The following is a 16,830-nucleotide window of genomic DNA, read 5'->3' as shown; positions in this document are numbered from 1 at the left end:
GGCTGGAGATGCGGCCACAGCACGGCAAACATGCCGAGAAGCATCTGTCCGGGCGCCTCCCTGCATGTTTGCCGTCATGTGGCCACATCTCCAGCCCGTCCCTATTATAGTGAATGGGGCTGGGCGGACTTCTGGCAGCCCATGTGTGCAAATGTTCGTACAGTTCCTGCCGGACAAGCCTAAAGCGAGTGTGAAAGGAGTCTAAGATATTTAGACATATTTGTTTAAGTGCTTTACAACAGGTTGTTGGAGTAAAGTGTCAAAAAAAAGTCCAGTAAATTTGCATGAAAAAAAGTGACAAAAAGTGGTCATGGTCTCTAAATCCGGTGCAGTACAAGACACGCTTTGCAGCAAAACTATGGTTGCTTATAGCAGTTGTTTTATTCACCTTAAACATTTACACTTATCCATTATCTCCCCGAAATACATGAATAATGAATGTAAAAGTGAATTCAGCATTTCGGTAATATCATTGAGCTCTGCATAGTCATTATTAAACTAGTTACAAATGTGTCAATCTCAGAAAGGATCATTTTGTGTAACTCCACACAGACAAATTTTCTATGTTGCTGCAAAATCTGCAACAAATCTGTGGCAAAATCTGCATGTCAGGCATGTGAACTTAGTTACAAATTTCTCCCTATTCATTGTAATGGGTAAAAGCCATGGTGAAAACTCCCACAAAGGAATTGACATGCATTTTTGTTTGGAGTGTGTGGATGAGATTTGTTAAAAATGGGGACCCTTACTGATTATGAGAAAAGAAACCCAGTACATCTCGCCCCGCTTCCACCCCATCAATGAAAGGAGCAGTAGGTCGAGCATGGGCACTGCACTCCATTTAGCTCATTGAAAGAGTCTACGATAGCTGAGTAGCTTATCTATTTCCAGAACGCCCCTGGGAGGTAAATGGAGCGGTAGTGTGCATCCTTGACCTCTGCTCCCATATATTTTGGGGGGTGGGGGGGGGGGGGCAAAGGAGGTACAGGGTTTCCGTTCTTGTTATCAAAGGGGGTCCCAGCGGTAGGACTCCCACCAAAGTAATGGTTATCCTCTATCCTGTGGATAGGGGATGACTTGTCGCAACCGGAATGCCCTTTTAACCCTATCCTGACATCTGCCATACATGTACAGTGGATTTCATGTCTTTACTGCTGGGTGCTTGTTGTTTTACACAGCAGCCACCCTGTGGCAGAATCCGTGATCAGAGACAACTCTGATCACAGACTTTTAACCTGTCGGAGGTCAAGTGGTCATATACCAGAAGCGCTGTGCTCCTGTGACTTAACGGCTCCCTGCAGCAAGATTATGGGAGCTGTTTGTTTGCCATGGCAGCCTTCTGAAGACTCTGAGACCTGCCATAGCAAAGTTTTTGTGGCAGAGCTTGATAGGAATGCACTGATTCTCCCATAGACTGCATTGGTAACTCATTGCAGTCTGTTATAAGCATTCAGGCAATCACATGTTAAAGTCCCCTAAGGGGACTAAAATTAAGGCCTCATGCACACGACCGTTTTTTTTTAAGGTCCGCAAAAACGGGGTCCGTAGGTCCGTGATCCGTGACCGTTTTTTCGTCCGTGGGTCTTCCTTGTTTTTTGGAGGATCCACGGACATGTAAAATGAAAAAAAAATCTAAGTCAAGTTTGCCATTGAAATGATAGGAAAAAACGGACACGGATCACGGACACGGATCACGGACACGGATGCCAATCTTGTGTGCATCAGTGTTTTTTCACGGACCCATTGACTTGAATGGGTCCGTGAACCGTTGGCCGTGAAAAAAATAGGACAGGTCATATTTTTTTCACGGCCAGGAAACACGGATCACGGATGCGGCTGCCAAACGGTGCATTTTCCGATTTTTCCACGGACCCTTTGAAAGTCAATGGGTCCGTGAAAAAAAACGGAAGACGGCACAACGGCCACGGATGCACACAACGGTCGTGTGCATGAGGCCTAAATGTGAGAAAAAAGTTAAAAATGATATAAAAGATAAAAATTCAGATCACACCCCTTTCCCCATTTTACAACTAAACATAAATAAAATAAAGATCTTTGGTATCGCTGAGTCTGAAACTGCCCAAACTATTAAAATATTAAAGTATTTATTCCAAATGGTAAACGGTGTAACATGGGAAAATCTAAATGGTCTATCATACCACAAATGGTAGCAACAATAACTACAAATCGCCCCTCAAAAAATTTGACGCGCGTTTGGGTGATTGACAGCAGTGTTGTCCAAAGAGTCTATGGCCCAAACGCGCGTCAAACGCGCCAAAAAAAAAAAGCTCCTGTACTTGTTTGAGCGTCGGGCGTTTTACAGCGCGATCGTACGCGCTGTAAAACGCCCAGGTGAGAACCATTCCCATAGGGAATCATTGGTTCTTGCCTGTTGTGCGTTTTACAGCGCGTAGGAACGCGCTGTAAAACGCTCAGGTGTGAACCCAGCGTTACATGTCAGTTTTACTGCACAGTGATGTTGTAACAAAAAAAACTCATAAAACTATAGCAAATTAGAATTTATTTTTCTATTCCACTCCATTTAGAATTTTTCCAGCCTGCCACTACATCATATACAATATTAAATTGTGCCATTAGAACATATAACTTGTCCCGCAAATAACCAACCCTCATAGTTAGGACTTCGTCAGTCTGTAGCAACCACATTAAACGGGTCACCAAGACAAACCAGAGCCAGAGAGGAATGCGGCCATTCTCTTTTACCGTGATATTGATCCAATTTTAAGAAAACCAACAGAAACCCATTAATAGCCATGTGGAGGGGTCGACCAGAGCACAATTGTTAGAATCATTTTTCCCTTATAGATTCTGATTATAACCCCATGTGTATGGTACATCTGTGTAGTGGACGTTTTGTACACATATCTAGCTACATTCTGTTTTGGTGTAATTTTATACTGTCTGTGACTAATGCAGCTCTTGTACATTTTTATTTGGTTTTTTTCCCCCAGAAACACGGTTTAGTTATTATTCCAGATGGTACTCCTAATGGTGATATCAACCACGAGCCAGTGGTTGGGCAAATAACTGTTGTATCCCAAGAAGCTGCACAAGTTTTGGAATCTGCTGGAGAAGGTCCACTTGGTAAATGGAAACCATATTGATTGTACATTGTATACAGATTAATGCCTCATTCACACGTCAGTGTTTGGTCAGTGATTTTCATCAGTGATTGTGAGCCAAAACCAGGTGCGGCTCTGAACACAGAACAGGTGCATTTCTTTCCATTATACCTTATGTCTGTGGAGGCTCCACTCCTGGTTTTGGCTCACAATCACTGATGGAAATCACTGACCAAAAGACTGACGTGTGAATGAGGCTTAAGGCTGCTTTCACACAGTGTTTGATCATTGTTTTGCATCAGTGATTGTAACCCAAAACCAGGAGTGGCACCTGCACAGAACAAGTGCAAATCTTTGCCTTATACCTTAGCTCTTTGTAGGATCCATTCCTGGTTTTACCGAATGATCACTTATGAGAAACCCAGACATGATTCTGACACTGTATACAATTGGGGAATATGACATCTGTTTCTTTTATTAATTAGTTGGACCAAATGGAAATGATCAGTTAAAGGGATTGTCTCACTTCGGCTCATTTCCAGGGGTTACGGCCAATGCGGCAGCGCAGATGTGAGGTGTCCAGGACAGGAGCAGCAGCGCATGTGTGCCTATGCGCGGTCCCAGTGTGCAAGCATGGCCACCGCTGGGTGGAAGGAGGCAATATGGACACTCACAATATATTATAGGGACTCTCACTCCGATTTTGGACTATTATCTACATTAATACATGTGTAGTACTGCAGATAAGTAGTTCACATCACTGTTTTATATGTTCCCCCACTGTCAGCACTGACATACACAGTCAGGACTGCTGTGCTGTTCTAACATAATGGAGAGGACTCATTTGCTCATGCACAGCAGTCCTGACAATGTATTTCATTGCAGCTCTGAGCACTGACAGTGAGGGAATGGGAGCAGTAGGAAAATAAAAAGTAGTGTCCTGGACTCTATATCTGCAGTATTGGGCTACTTTCACACTTGCGCTTGATCGGATCCGTTCTGAACGGATCCGATCATATTAATGCAGACGGAGGCTCCGTTCAGTATGGATCCGTCTGCATTAATAACTTAGAAAAATTTCTAAGTGCGCAAGATGCCTGAGCGGATCCGTTCAGACTTTCAATGTAAAGTCAATGGGGGACGGATCCGCTTGAAGATTGAGCCATATGGTGTCATCTTCAAGCGGATCCGTTCCCATTGACTTACATTGTAAGTCTGAACGGATGCGCTTCAGCTGTCCGCCTGGCCGTGCGGAGGTGAGCGGAGCGGAGGCTGAACGCCGCCAGACTGATGCAGTCTGAGCGGATCCGCATCCATTCAGACTGCATCAGGGCTGGACGGAGGCAGTCGGGTCCGCTCGTGAGCTCCTTCAAACGGAGCTCACGAGCGGACCGACGAACGCAAGTGTGAAAGTAGCCTTACTCATGTATTACTGTAAATAGTGGTCTAAAATCAGAACTTGTATGATCGTTGTCTGCATATTGAATGTTATTGGCTAAAGCGAGACAGCCCCTCACTCATTTGGCTTTGTTTGAAAGTGTAACTTAACTTTTATGTTTGGGTGCTGTCTGACGAACAACACCTGGGCAATAAAGTAAATGGGCCAGTTCACCTCAGGTTCAGAGAAAATTGCAACATGTTGTGTCTTCATCAGTTTTTCACGCAGGACTTGTTTATTCAAGTCCATGGGTTAGTGAAAAAACTGAAGCATACCGAAAGACTTTGTTTTTCCATGACTGGTTGCTTAGACATGCTGGGTGTGTATTCTTCTTCTTCTTCTTTTCTTTTATATTTTTTTATTTTTTGTACTTAAGTAAAAAACTGATGAACACTGACATCCACGGGAAATACTAACAAACTGAATGTACTCAGAAAAAAAACTGACGGAAACGTGAAGCAAAATCGGCAGTTTTTACCTGATAGAAATTAGACGAGTTCTGTATCACTCAAGTGAAATGAGCCTTAAAGTAAACCTGTAAGATTATATGACATGTCCGTAAAATAACAATGTTTAAGCACCTTTTCTTGCCTTGTGCTATTCTTCTTTTATTCCTCTTGGAAATGTATCAATACATTCTCTGTTAGCATTTCCTTTGTCAGTAGGGTATGTCCCTACATACTGTGGCAAAGTTTCATCCATACAGGGACACCCCGTATTGAGAAGGGGAATCATACGGCCCAGTTATAAAATTATTCATACATTTCCAGGAGGAATAACAGAGAAATGGCTTAATGACAAGTTCAAGAATAGATGCTCCTGTACAGTTTTTGTACTAAAGCTGGAATGTTAGGCCATCTAACAGGTTCACTTTAAACACCATTTTCAATGTTCATCTACATTTCAGTAGTGAGTAGCTTTGTAAATACAATGCATCATGTCGTCTTCTCTGGTTATTGTCTGTCTAACCGCAGAATGGCACGTCGCTACAGCTGCTTGCTTTTTAAGTGTGTGTTTAGAACATTCTTTGATTTAAAGTGGTATTCCTGGATTCATATATAGATAACATCTATGATCGGCAGGGGTCCAACACTACCACCGCTGTTTAAAGCGGCCATAGCGGTCCGGTGAGCGGCAACTAGGCCAGTGACTACATGGTTGTTGGCCACATGGCCTAGTTGCAGCTCAGTCCCATATCTGATCTGATATTGATGAGTTATCCTGAGGATACGCCATCAATGTAGGAGTCCTGGAAACATTAATGCATTGTGTTTTCTCCAGACACGGTTAAATATTCTGACGTGTAAAAAATCTTCTTTATATTTAATGCTAGCTTGTGAAAATTAGAACAAGATCAAATATAACTTTCACATAATGTTTCCTGCACTTTGCTATACTCCTCCAGGAGGCCATTTACATTTGCTGACGGACGGGTTGAGCCACAGCATTATTGAGCTGTCGTGATGCACTTTCTATCTGCCATTGCAGTTTTAAATACATTTTTTATTACCTAGTTGAAGAAAACCCTGATGTCAGCAATTTCCCTATTTTTGTGCTTCCAGTATGTATAGGAAGTGGATGAAGCAACCCACCAGTGCTCAGTATTACTGATATTTCCCTGGCAGTGTAGTGCCATCGGGCTGGTGGGAGACTAAATACATACCCATAGAGCTTTGCATTGTAAACTTTAATAGCAGAAATATGTGTATTGCAGATGTTAGGCTGCGGAAGCTGGCGGATGAGAAGGATGAGCTTGTATCACAGGTAAGCATAACATGGCTTTCATTTTGGAATGATTTTTCATTGGTAAAAGTAATAAAATTGGATCAATGTCTTGCAGATAAGGAAATTAAAGCTGCAGCTTGATGAAGAGCGTCATAAGAATGTTAGAAACGATACCTCGAAAGACTCCGCAGGACTGGAAAATGGTTCTGATCTACAGCTGATTGAAATGCAGAGTAAGTGCTTATTTACCTGTATGTATGTAGTGTCTGCAGGACCTTTGATACATAAGTGGCCTTTGAAGGTGTAATCACACAACTACAATCGCTCGCCAGAGAGCATCCTGGGAACTTAGCTGCAATCCATTGACTTCATCTGTGGAATGAATGCTGGAAATTTTTATCGGGGCATTCCCATCTCAGACATTGCTGGTATATTGCTAGGATATGCCATCAATGTCAGATAGGTGCAGGTCCCACCTCTGTAGTGAAGGGAGATTAGCCATGCATGTGCAGCCACAGTATGGGAGTTCCTAATATCGCCAAGCACTGGGGGGCCCCCATTTCTGGAGACAGGTGGTGGTCCCACCTCTGAAACCCACACCTATCTGAATTGATATGCCATCAATGTCTGGGATAGGAATACCCCTTTAATGTAACATTATGGATGGTCATAAACAAAATCATTCATTTGTTTCCAAAATGTTACAGCGTACATTTTGGTGACTGTGTATAGAAAGCGATCAGATTTTCCCTTTTAATTCCAGACTTGCCTGTTAAGTAAAGCCTATGAAGAGAAGGATCTGTTCTTTTTACAATTCATTTACTTTTACTCATGAAGCTGTTTTGTATCTAGGGGATGCCAATAGACAAATTAGTGAATTCAAGTTCAAACTTTCAAAAGCGGAACAAGATATAACTACTCTAGAACAGAACGTAAGTACAGTACTTTTTATTGTCATTATCATGGTACTTTAACTCCCGCAGGTCTTGAAAGTTTTCTGCATTGAACGGAAACTTTCATTTCTGTAATGTGCTATTTACTGCTGGATACATGTAGTTCTGACTGTCAGGCCTCACGCACAAGACCATAGCCAATAACAACAAATAGCTCCTATATGCATTCTGTTATTTTTCTCACTCCCATCAATAGAAAAGACAATTCTTATGTGCAAAAAACTGACACGAATAGAACCTGCAGTGAGATTACTGGGTTGGGCACTTGGATCCATGCAAAAGGGATGTGTTATTAGCCCCATTGACTTGTATGGGTCATTGTGCTACCCGTTTTGAAAATGGCTAGCACAATGAAGAAAAATACAGAAAGTTAAAATTTTGTCAGAATTGAAATAAAATAACCTATTGAGTAAAAAGCCTGAACCATTCAAATTCATGTAGCTGTGTCTCAGAACTGATGTTAGTTATAAAGAATGTATTATAAGGGTACATGCACACGTTCAGGATTCATGTGCGGAGCATCTGCACTGAAATCCGCAGGTGTTAGCAGGAAAATCTGTGCGGTCAATCCGCATCAATTGGTGCAGATTTGCATGCGGATTTTCCACATGCGGATTTTACTAAGTGAATGAAGAAAATCCGGTCAGGAAAAATAAAATAAATTGACATGCTGCAAATTTTAAAATCTGCACTGCAGGTCAAAATCCGCGCTGAAAAAAATCTGCATCGTGTGCACTGAGAATTTCAAATTCTCATAGAATAAAATGTTCATGACCTACAGTGCGGATTTTCCGCGCGCAATCCTGATTGTGTGCCTTTAGCTTTGAAGGGGTGAGTTACTTTCTGGCTACTGTTGACCAGTGTGTTTGTAAGACAACTTCACGTCACTTACTAATTTATTGTTACTTACTAATTTGTTGTTATTTTGCACCATTTTCTAAATTTCATAAAGTGTTCTGCCTTTTTGGCCAAGTCTTTTGTGCTGTCCACACAGAGGTCCTGTCCATAAAATAGCTGCTGATGGGGGGGGTCATGTGACCAGGTAAATCACTCAGTTTTCTTTATTAAAGTACACCTACACCTGCCCTACTCAACATTGCAAGTACATGTGGCAGATGTGGTGTATTTGTGTGGAGAAGGCTGAGTGATGTGTCTGGAGTTATTTTTGCCTTCTCCATCAGCAACCATCTTATGGACAGGTCTTCTGTGTGGACAGCACTGAATATTTGGCCAACAAGGGGACATGACTTATGAGGTTAGGCAAACGGCACAGGCAGTCAACAAAGGCTATAAAGGCAAGTAAATGTTAAGTACCACTCACATACACATTAGCCAACAGTAGCCAGAAAGTGCCCACTCCTATGTTGATGACTTATTCTCAGGATAGGTCATAAATATCAGATGGGCACCAGCCTGGCACCCCTGCCGATCAGCTGTATGAGGAGAAGGAGCGTGCAGTGCGCATGTCCTGTGTCTCTTCCTGTTCACCACTGCTGTCTATAGTCTTTGCCATAGACAGCAGCAGCGGAGGAGAAAAGAGAAGGGAGACAGCACATACGCACTGCATGCACAGTCTCCCCATTCAGCTGATCATCGGACCCCGCCAATCTGATATTGATGACCTATCCTGAGAATAGGTCATCAACATAGGAGAGCCCGGAGAATCCCTTTAAGGCATCCTTCACATGCAAATAAGAATCTTTCCATTGACTGACAGCAATCAGAGGTCTTAAAAAAGGTGAAGAAGTGAAACCTTAAAGGGAACCTGTCATCAACTTTATGCTTATGCTGACCTCTCTGAGAAAAGTGCTGATTTCAGTGTTGTCAATCATGGGCTAAAAGTAAGTGGTTACCGAGAACCAGCATCATACCGTAATCATTGCAGCCCAGGCCTGGAATAGAGTCAAATCTACCTGAGAAGAGTCCTGGTTATTCATAATCTCCTGCTATCCCTGCTGATGATTGGCAGTTCTCTCCTAGAGAGAAAGGGAGAAAACTAGGTAGAAGACGGTCAGTCATCAGCATGTGGGCAGGAGAGCAGGAATCCATGAATAACCAGGACTCTTCTCAGGTGGCCGGGACTCTTTTCCAGGCCCAGTCTGCAATGATTGTGATGTTGGTTCTCAGCAACCTCTTTTAACTTTTAAGTGACAGAACGCTGAAACCAACTCACCGGTCTCTACTTTATTCTGCTGTTCGTATGGGCAGCACAAAGTTGATGACAAGTTCCCTTTAAAGTGCACCTCCACTTATAAATGAGCAAATCAAATGCTTGCAGTATTTACTATAAGCTTAATTGTGACAATGTAGAGTAGGTCATTGGTAGTGTCCTCCTTCTGTTGTTAGAGCCCTGTGTGCCTCACAATGCTGCTCCTGCTGGATATGAATGCAAGTTTGGATAGGGGACATATTGATACACCATGCCCTGTCTTCTGGAGCTTTTCAGTCCGTTTCAGAAGTGTGCAGCATGGATGTCTTACTACGGAAGCTCAGAAAGAAAGATTTTTTTTTAATCAGATCATTTTTATTAAAGATTTTACATGCAGCCAATTGTTCAGATAAACCATACATTATATGACAATAGGATATCAATACAGTAAAATCAATCATACTTTATCCAAATCAGCATGTCAATGACACTGCATCAAAAAAATAAATAAAAAATATATCTTTATTAAATCTCCCATTCCCCCCCAACTCCCTCCCCACCTCCCCACCTCCCCCTCTCCGTGTGGTCATCTCCCTCGACATGGACAAAAATGCTCCAATTCTCTTACATCTTAGCTTCCAAATCCCCTTAGGACCATTCCATTCCAAATATGCATCAATCTCTGAGATTTCCCCCCCAGGTCCAGCCAGCCACACCTGCCATTGCTTCTTAAATTTTTGTACAGTGCCCCTTTTAATATAGATGCCACTCTCCATGGATATCATATGATTGACCATATTTATCCACTCTGACTTAGTCGGAGAGATCGGCTGTATCCAGTGTTTTGCAATGGATTTACGTGCAATGTACAATAATTTAGCAATTGCTAATTTATAATCATTGGTGGTTGTTAGGTCCTCTACATAAGAAAGAAAGATTTTACTAGTCATCTGCATGGTAAAGTTAAAGCTTATAGTAATTATTCACTTATAACTGGAGGGACACTTAAGTATACAAAGAAATGTATGGAAAGCGGAGCTCAACAGCATGTAATGGTGCTGTGGGACATCAATCAAGAAGTGATTACAGACCAGACTGTGTCTACTATTCACCTAAACACCCATAAGTCTGTTTCGTCTTAAAGGTGTTAGCCTGCCGGATAGGTGTTCGGGAAGATGCGGATTGTCCTAGATGTGGCAGGGGCCCTGCATCCTTGTTACACATGTTCTGGGATTGTGCGGAGCTCCGGAACTTTTGGTCCGCGGTTTTGGCCCTAATAAAAGACGCATATAATATTGCCGTTCCGCCTGGTCCGAGAGCATGTGTGGTCGGGATATTAGACATCAAAAATCGTCATCATTGTTTGGGAGTACAGCGTCTACTATTTCAAGCTAGAAAACTCATAGCTAGATTTTGGCTTAGACCTCAGTCTCCGACTAGGGGAGAATTCCTCAATAGAATGTCAGATATATTATGCTTAGAGAAAAGTGTGTATGTTAAAAGAAACTGCTGGGAAGTTTGACAAAATATGGGATAACTGGGAGAAATGCAGGGTACAGTGTCCGGTTTAGCCTCTCCTCGTAGTCGGACTACGGGGTAGGTAGAGGCGCAGTATTTGTTTATGTGGGCTCTCTATCTACTCTATGCTATTTTACTCTGGATGTATGCTGTATGAAGGTGTGTAGTACTACGCAGGTCGGGTGTGAAGAGGTCTGATACACAGACAGGAGGAGTACACCGATGGATGTGCCTTTGACATGTTAATAAGATTTCCAATCTTGGAGTTTGGATCCGCTCCATCGCTCGGGTAGGGAGGGGGGGTGGGGTGGGGTGGGGGGTACTGGGCTTTAGTTGGGTAGGGAGGGTTGATTTCCTGTTTATAAATTATTGGATGGGAAATGTGGTTCTGTACCAGGTATACTTTGTAACTAGACTACGTGATTTTATGTGCTTCTTGTACCATGGTTTATGTTACTTGAGATACTCATGTCAGTAACTATTTGTCCTGATCGTGTAATGCTATGGTATTTTTGTCATCAACTGTTGCATGTATGCTGTACAGACGGTCTTCCTTTGCTTTCTTTTTTTTTGATTTTCGGAAAAATCTAATAAAAATTTTCTGATATAAAAAAAAAAAAAAGGTGTTAGCCACTTTCTAAAAGAAGTTCTGTAATCCTCCACCTAGCGGTCACTGTCCTAGGAAGCCCTGACTTACACCACCACCTTGTTTCAGGGTCCCCCACTGTCTATGGGTCCGGTATATTAACAGCAGAAGTTGGTATCGGCTACCTCTGTAGCAATTAAGACTGGGTGCTCACAGGGTATACCCAGACGACCTTACTGTGAAGGCATTCAGCACATATAGGAGATTCTGCTGCATGTATCTGTGCATGTGTTGGGCTTCATCACAAGCGCAGAAGAGAATGTGTCTGGCGCAGTGGCCACCATCTTGATTGCCATTTGCACGGGGCTGCCAGTGTTCGTTTTGTACACTCCACATTCACCACAGGCACAGACAGAGACATGCAGCAGATTCAGCCCCTCCCTGCATCAATCGGAGAGCATGCATGAAACTGGAGAGAACATGAGCCCATGCTTATTTAATCACTCTTCTGCGCCGAATTAGGCCATATTGACACCACAACCCAACTGTTTAACAGCATCCGGATCACAGTGGCAAATAAATTGCACTGATGTTCGCACCACAAACATTACGGTAGTTGCATGGTCCCCATCTTTAGCATAAAAATGCAGACCACTTCTCTAATGATACCCATTGCGCACTGCAATAATATTGTTAACGATTATTGCTAGAGAGAGATACTGTATCTGAAAATGTCAGCAGAAGTGAGCGGAGAGCAGCTGTGCATGTGCAGGCCGCCTCCATTAAATTCTATAGAAGTGCACTCCCCTTCACTTTTTAGAAATAAGCCTGTTTTAGAAATAAGTGCGTGTCCCACCTATGAGACCCACACCTATATGACTTTGATAGCACATCCTAGCAATATGCCATCAAAGTCCCAGATGAAACGACCCTTTTAATCTTCAATGACATAGTATTGCTGAAATGAAAATGAAAACCAGCCTAAAATTCTAAAAGAAAAAAAGGATATATTACTGCTTCTTAATAATAATTTTCTGTGACCAAATATATTTACCAGTTTATTATCTAATATAGACATGTGGGAGATCCTGCATTAAATGTACCAAATGTGAACACTAGGCTGAATAGTGACTATGCATGCACATAGCCCTTTCGAATCTTCTGCTCACTTCTCAGATATGTACAAGAGGCACATGACCATCTAAATAAGCAAGCTTGCTAGTTGTCTAGCAGAGGGGATGGAGCAACATACGGTATGACAGCAGAAAGTGACAACACGTAGGTTTATTTTGTAGTCTGTAACCCATGCAGGTGCCGTAAACTCAAAAAATAACATATTCTTAATACAACTCGGCAAATAGTTTTCATTTTAGATGCACCGAACCAATCCAAATGGTTGTAAAAGTGCAGATAGCCTTTTAGGTTCATCATTTTATAGTTTTACATGTAGGTATCATCTACATTAAAACATAACTTTTACTATATTTGAGTGATTCATATTTCTGCTGGTTGCTATTGGAAACAGTGAACAACCTTTTTGGCACACGCATTCTTAAAAGCTGACTTGAAAATGATGCATCTTGTGTTTTACATTTCTTTTCTTTCTTTTCTAGGTTCTTAGGCTTGAAGGACAAGTGTTGAGATATAAATCTGCAGCAGAAAATGCAGAAAAGGTAGAAGATGAACTTAAAGCAGAAAAGAGAAGACTTCAGAGAGAGGTATATAATAACTGAGGAGGTTAGATTTTCTCTGTCTGTATGTTGGGGCATTGATAACACAGCTTATTTGGGCTTCTTCCTTTCCAAGAACTGGCTCTCAATGTTGCGGGATATATACATTTAATTTGTTTGGCTGGCTAAATTTCTGCTATAAGAATAGCCATCCAAACGTGGTAGATCAGGACCTTCATGTTTTTTATGCACTTTGTGAATTTTGGGCTTTACAGACTAACCCCTTGTCCTGGAGGGATTGGTTCACAACCTACATCTAGTCTTCACAACCTACATCTAGACGTGTTGGTGACTTACACACGTTTCATTTGTTTTTAACAGCTTCGGACTACTCAGGACAAAATGGAAGAGATGGAGATGACAAACAGCCACTTAGTGAAAAGGTTAGAGAAGATGAAGGCCAACCGGAACGCACTTCTGTCTCAGCAGTAAAGAGGATGACACACAACAACGTAATGCACTGCTCCACAAAACAATGCGCCTTCACTTGGTCTCCTACTATAGACATTCTTCTTCGCACTCTTGGTGCATATTCTGGCTGAGCCTGCCGGATTCTTGACAGCAGAGTGACTTGTCAATCTTTAATTTATGAGAGGAGTGAAGAACTAGTATTAACCCATTAATACGCCTTCATGATTTCTCCTTTTCAGCTCGCTGATTTGGGTAGATTTCTGATTTGAGGCGCAACACGCTGGATTCCTTGTTTTTCATAGGATATTATTTTCCCTCACATTGTTATAATCAACTTTACTCACACTCATTTCTTTTTGTGGTTTGCTGCTTACCTCTGCTGGTGAACTGAAACTACTGCATGAAGAGGAATATCTGCCATGAATAATGCCTATTCAATACTGTACTGATGCTGAACAGATTGCGCCAGGCCCCTTCCCTGCATAAAGTAGTCATGGATTCATGGACATGCATTATACTTGCCAAACGTGTATATCAAAGAGGAAATCTCACATGGAGAGCCTTCTGCTGAGCAAGTGCCCAGACCAGTTATTATGTGTCTAATGTTGTCACATATCGAACTAGAGATCAGCAGGGAAGGGGTTAAAAACGCCAAGTGCCTTCCTCACTGTAATTTCAGCTAATTGCTGTTCAAAGCTATCCATTGGAATTATGCTAACACTCGTTGTTGGGAACCTTACAGTTTGGGGGGGGGGGGGGGGGGGAAGAGAATGTGCATTCATTAAACTTTATACATTTTGAACAAAAAATACTTTTTGTAAAAAATATTTTAATTTGTATACAAATTGTATAACACCAGACAGGGACTGTATATTCTTTTATTGCATGGGTGATGGCATAACTGGTAATAGTATTTTAATGAGATGATTTGGCTAACATTACAAATCGGACCCATTCAGTATGTCAGATGGATTTTGATGTACAATGTAAAATTTATAATCTGTTGCTCGAGTGAAGCTAATAGACTAAGCAAATTGCCGGGGACCTATTAAATGGAGACTTTAATGGTCGTGTCATTGTTAAAGTTTCTAATTTCATATTTATTTAGGATTATCTTACCAACAATTTCTTTGCAGACCAGAAAAAAATGTTAAAGCATGAGAAAAGGGCTAATTTATACCTACAATTTTATTTTCAAAGAAAGTTTATTGCAAAAAAAAATGTACCCAATTAAACTGCTCACTTCAAACAGGTAACTTTATGGTCATGTTATTTTCACCTTCAGTCTGAGAACGTTATGTTTTCGGGGGCTAAAAGCAATGTGAAGTCCTATCCTTTCTTATTCATGAGTTTTATTGGGTTTTATAACAGTTAGTGTAAACTGTGTCACCTACAATCTGTTTATAACATACTTATAAGATTAATATGATGAGTCAATCATGAAGGTTGCAATCAGAAAGCGCATTTTTAGCTTTGTGTTAATGATAAGCAACGAAAATGACAAAAACATATTGCCCAATATTAGTGGAGTCTGATTCTAGGGCTATTTCAATCTTCAGTTTTAGGATATGCTATAAATGTCTCGGGGACCCATCTCCAGGACATGGTTTTTCTGGCCACTGCATCCAGGCAGAGAATGAATAGAGAAGTGGCTGTGCATGGTCCCTCCATTCAGTTCTGTGAGAGCTAGCCATGCCAGCATGCTTGCCTGTTTTCATGACTCCCATAGAAGTGGATGGAGAGAGTTGTGTCCTGTAAAGTGGACTACCTTTGCCATATTTGTGGCTGTGTGTGCGTGTCCTGACCTGTATGGTCTTACTGCGCCAGCTCTTCTACATTCTGTAGTAACTACCATGAAGAGGTTACAGTGGCTTCTACTAGGTTCCTTTCTTTGGCTATCACAGACAACTGGTACAATAGATAGGAAAAATAATAAGAATTCACAGTATCAAAAAATCCTATACAATATAACTTAATCTTTAGTCATTTAAGATTCAGAAAGCAACCCCAACAGATTATTAAATGACAAAAATTGATAAATCATGCCCACATACACATTATGGGAAACAAATGATATGCTAAAAACATATCCAGCAGCCGTCACAATCCTGATGTATCTTTACATATATGATGACATAACCAATTGAAACAAAAGACACACGTACAATTATAACACAAATATTTTATTAAATAATAAATATAACAGACCATAGACAATGATAAAATGAGTAGCAGCAGTGCAGACAAGCACTGCGATAAGTTCAGCCACCTGACTCTGGGTAATTGAATCCAAAAGAGGAATAGGGAAACAGTGTATGCTGCACTGAACAGGCAATATAAACTGCAAAAATAGGAGCCAGAAAAAAGGGTGAAATAACAGCACCTATAGCTAGCCCATAAGCAGTATGCAGGGACAACAATAGTAGTAATAAACGTTGAATAAGAAAAAAATATACTATAACATATTAGGGTCCATTCACACGTCAGTATTTTTACCTTTCCAGATAAACGTTCCTGTTTTTTGCGGATCCGAAAATCTGGATGACATGAGGATGCTTTTAGCATGTCTTCCAGATTTTCGACGGATCCATTGACTAGAATGGGATGACGGAACGCAAAATCGGACAAATAGTAGGACAGGGTATATTTTTTTTCCAGGATCCGAATAACGGAAACCACGGAACGGAACGGAATCACGGAATCGGAGAGCACCATGAGTGCTGTCCGATTATTTTCTGATTCCATTGAAAATGAATGGATTCGCATAACGTTCCGTTTTTAATCGGAACGGATGCGGAACACCAAAACGGACGTGTGAATGGACCCTTACCTAGAGTTGATAGGAGGCACAGATGGAACAAACCCAGGTCTGGCAGAGAGCGCACCCCGACGCCCGTTTCGCTCCTCCGCTTTCTCAGGGGGCGTATGAGAAAGCGGAGGAGCGAAACGTGCGTCGGGGTGCTCTCTCTGCCAGACCTGGGTTTGTTCCATCTGTGCCTCCTATCAACTCTAGGTAATATGTTATAGTATATTTTTTTCTTATTCAACGTTTATTACTACTATTGCTGTCCCTACATACTGCTTATGGGCTAGTATTATTTCACCCTTTTTTTTTGGCTCCTATTTTTGCAGTTTATATTGCCTGCTCAGTGCAGCATACACTGAATTCCTTTTTGGATTCATTTACCCAGAGTCAGGCGGCTGAGCTGCTTATCGCAGCGCTTGTCTGCACTGCTG

At 41.6% G+C, this 16,830-nt stretch overlaps 1 protein-coding gene across 18 annotated transcripts in view; it reads left to right on the top strand.

The window, feature by feature from the left end:
* LRRFIP2 (LRR binding FLII interacting protein 2) overlaps positions 1-14,849 on the top strand; it is a 106,956-nt gene extending 92,107 nt beyond the window's left edge. For all 18 annotated transcript variants that reach the window (XM_044293396.1, XM_044293399.1, XM_044293397.1 and 15 more), the window contains 6 exons: positions 2,973-3,105; positions 6,236-6,285; positions 6,362-6,479; positions 7,099-7,178; positions 13,066-13,170; positions 13,504-14,849. In XM_044293396.1, the coding sequence (XP_044149331.1) occupies positions 2,973-3,105; positions 6,236-6,285; positions 6,362-6,479; positions 7,099-7,178; positions 13,066-13,170; positions 13,504-13,614 (597 nt within the window). In that variant the 3' untranslated portion in view covers positions 13,615-14,849. The remainder of the gene's footprint in view (positions 1-2,972; positions 3,106-6,235; positions 6,286-6,361; positions 6,480-7,098; positions 7,179-13,065; positions 13,171-13,503) is intronic.
* The last annotated feature ends 1,981 nt before the right edge of the window (positions 14,850-16,830 follow it).

This window comes from Bufo gargarizans, chromosome 5 (genome assembly GCF_014858855.1).
Source record: "Bufo gargarizans isolate SCDJY-AF-19 chromosome 5, ASM1485885v1, whole genome shotgun sequence".
NCBI classification, from domain to species: domain Eukaryota; kingdom Metazoa; phylum Chordata; class Amphibia; order Anura; family Bufonidae; genus Bufo; species Bufo gargarizans.
This window is presented reverse-complemented; position numbering and strand designations above follow the sequence as displayed.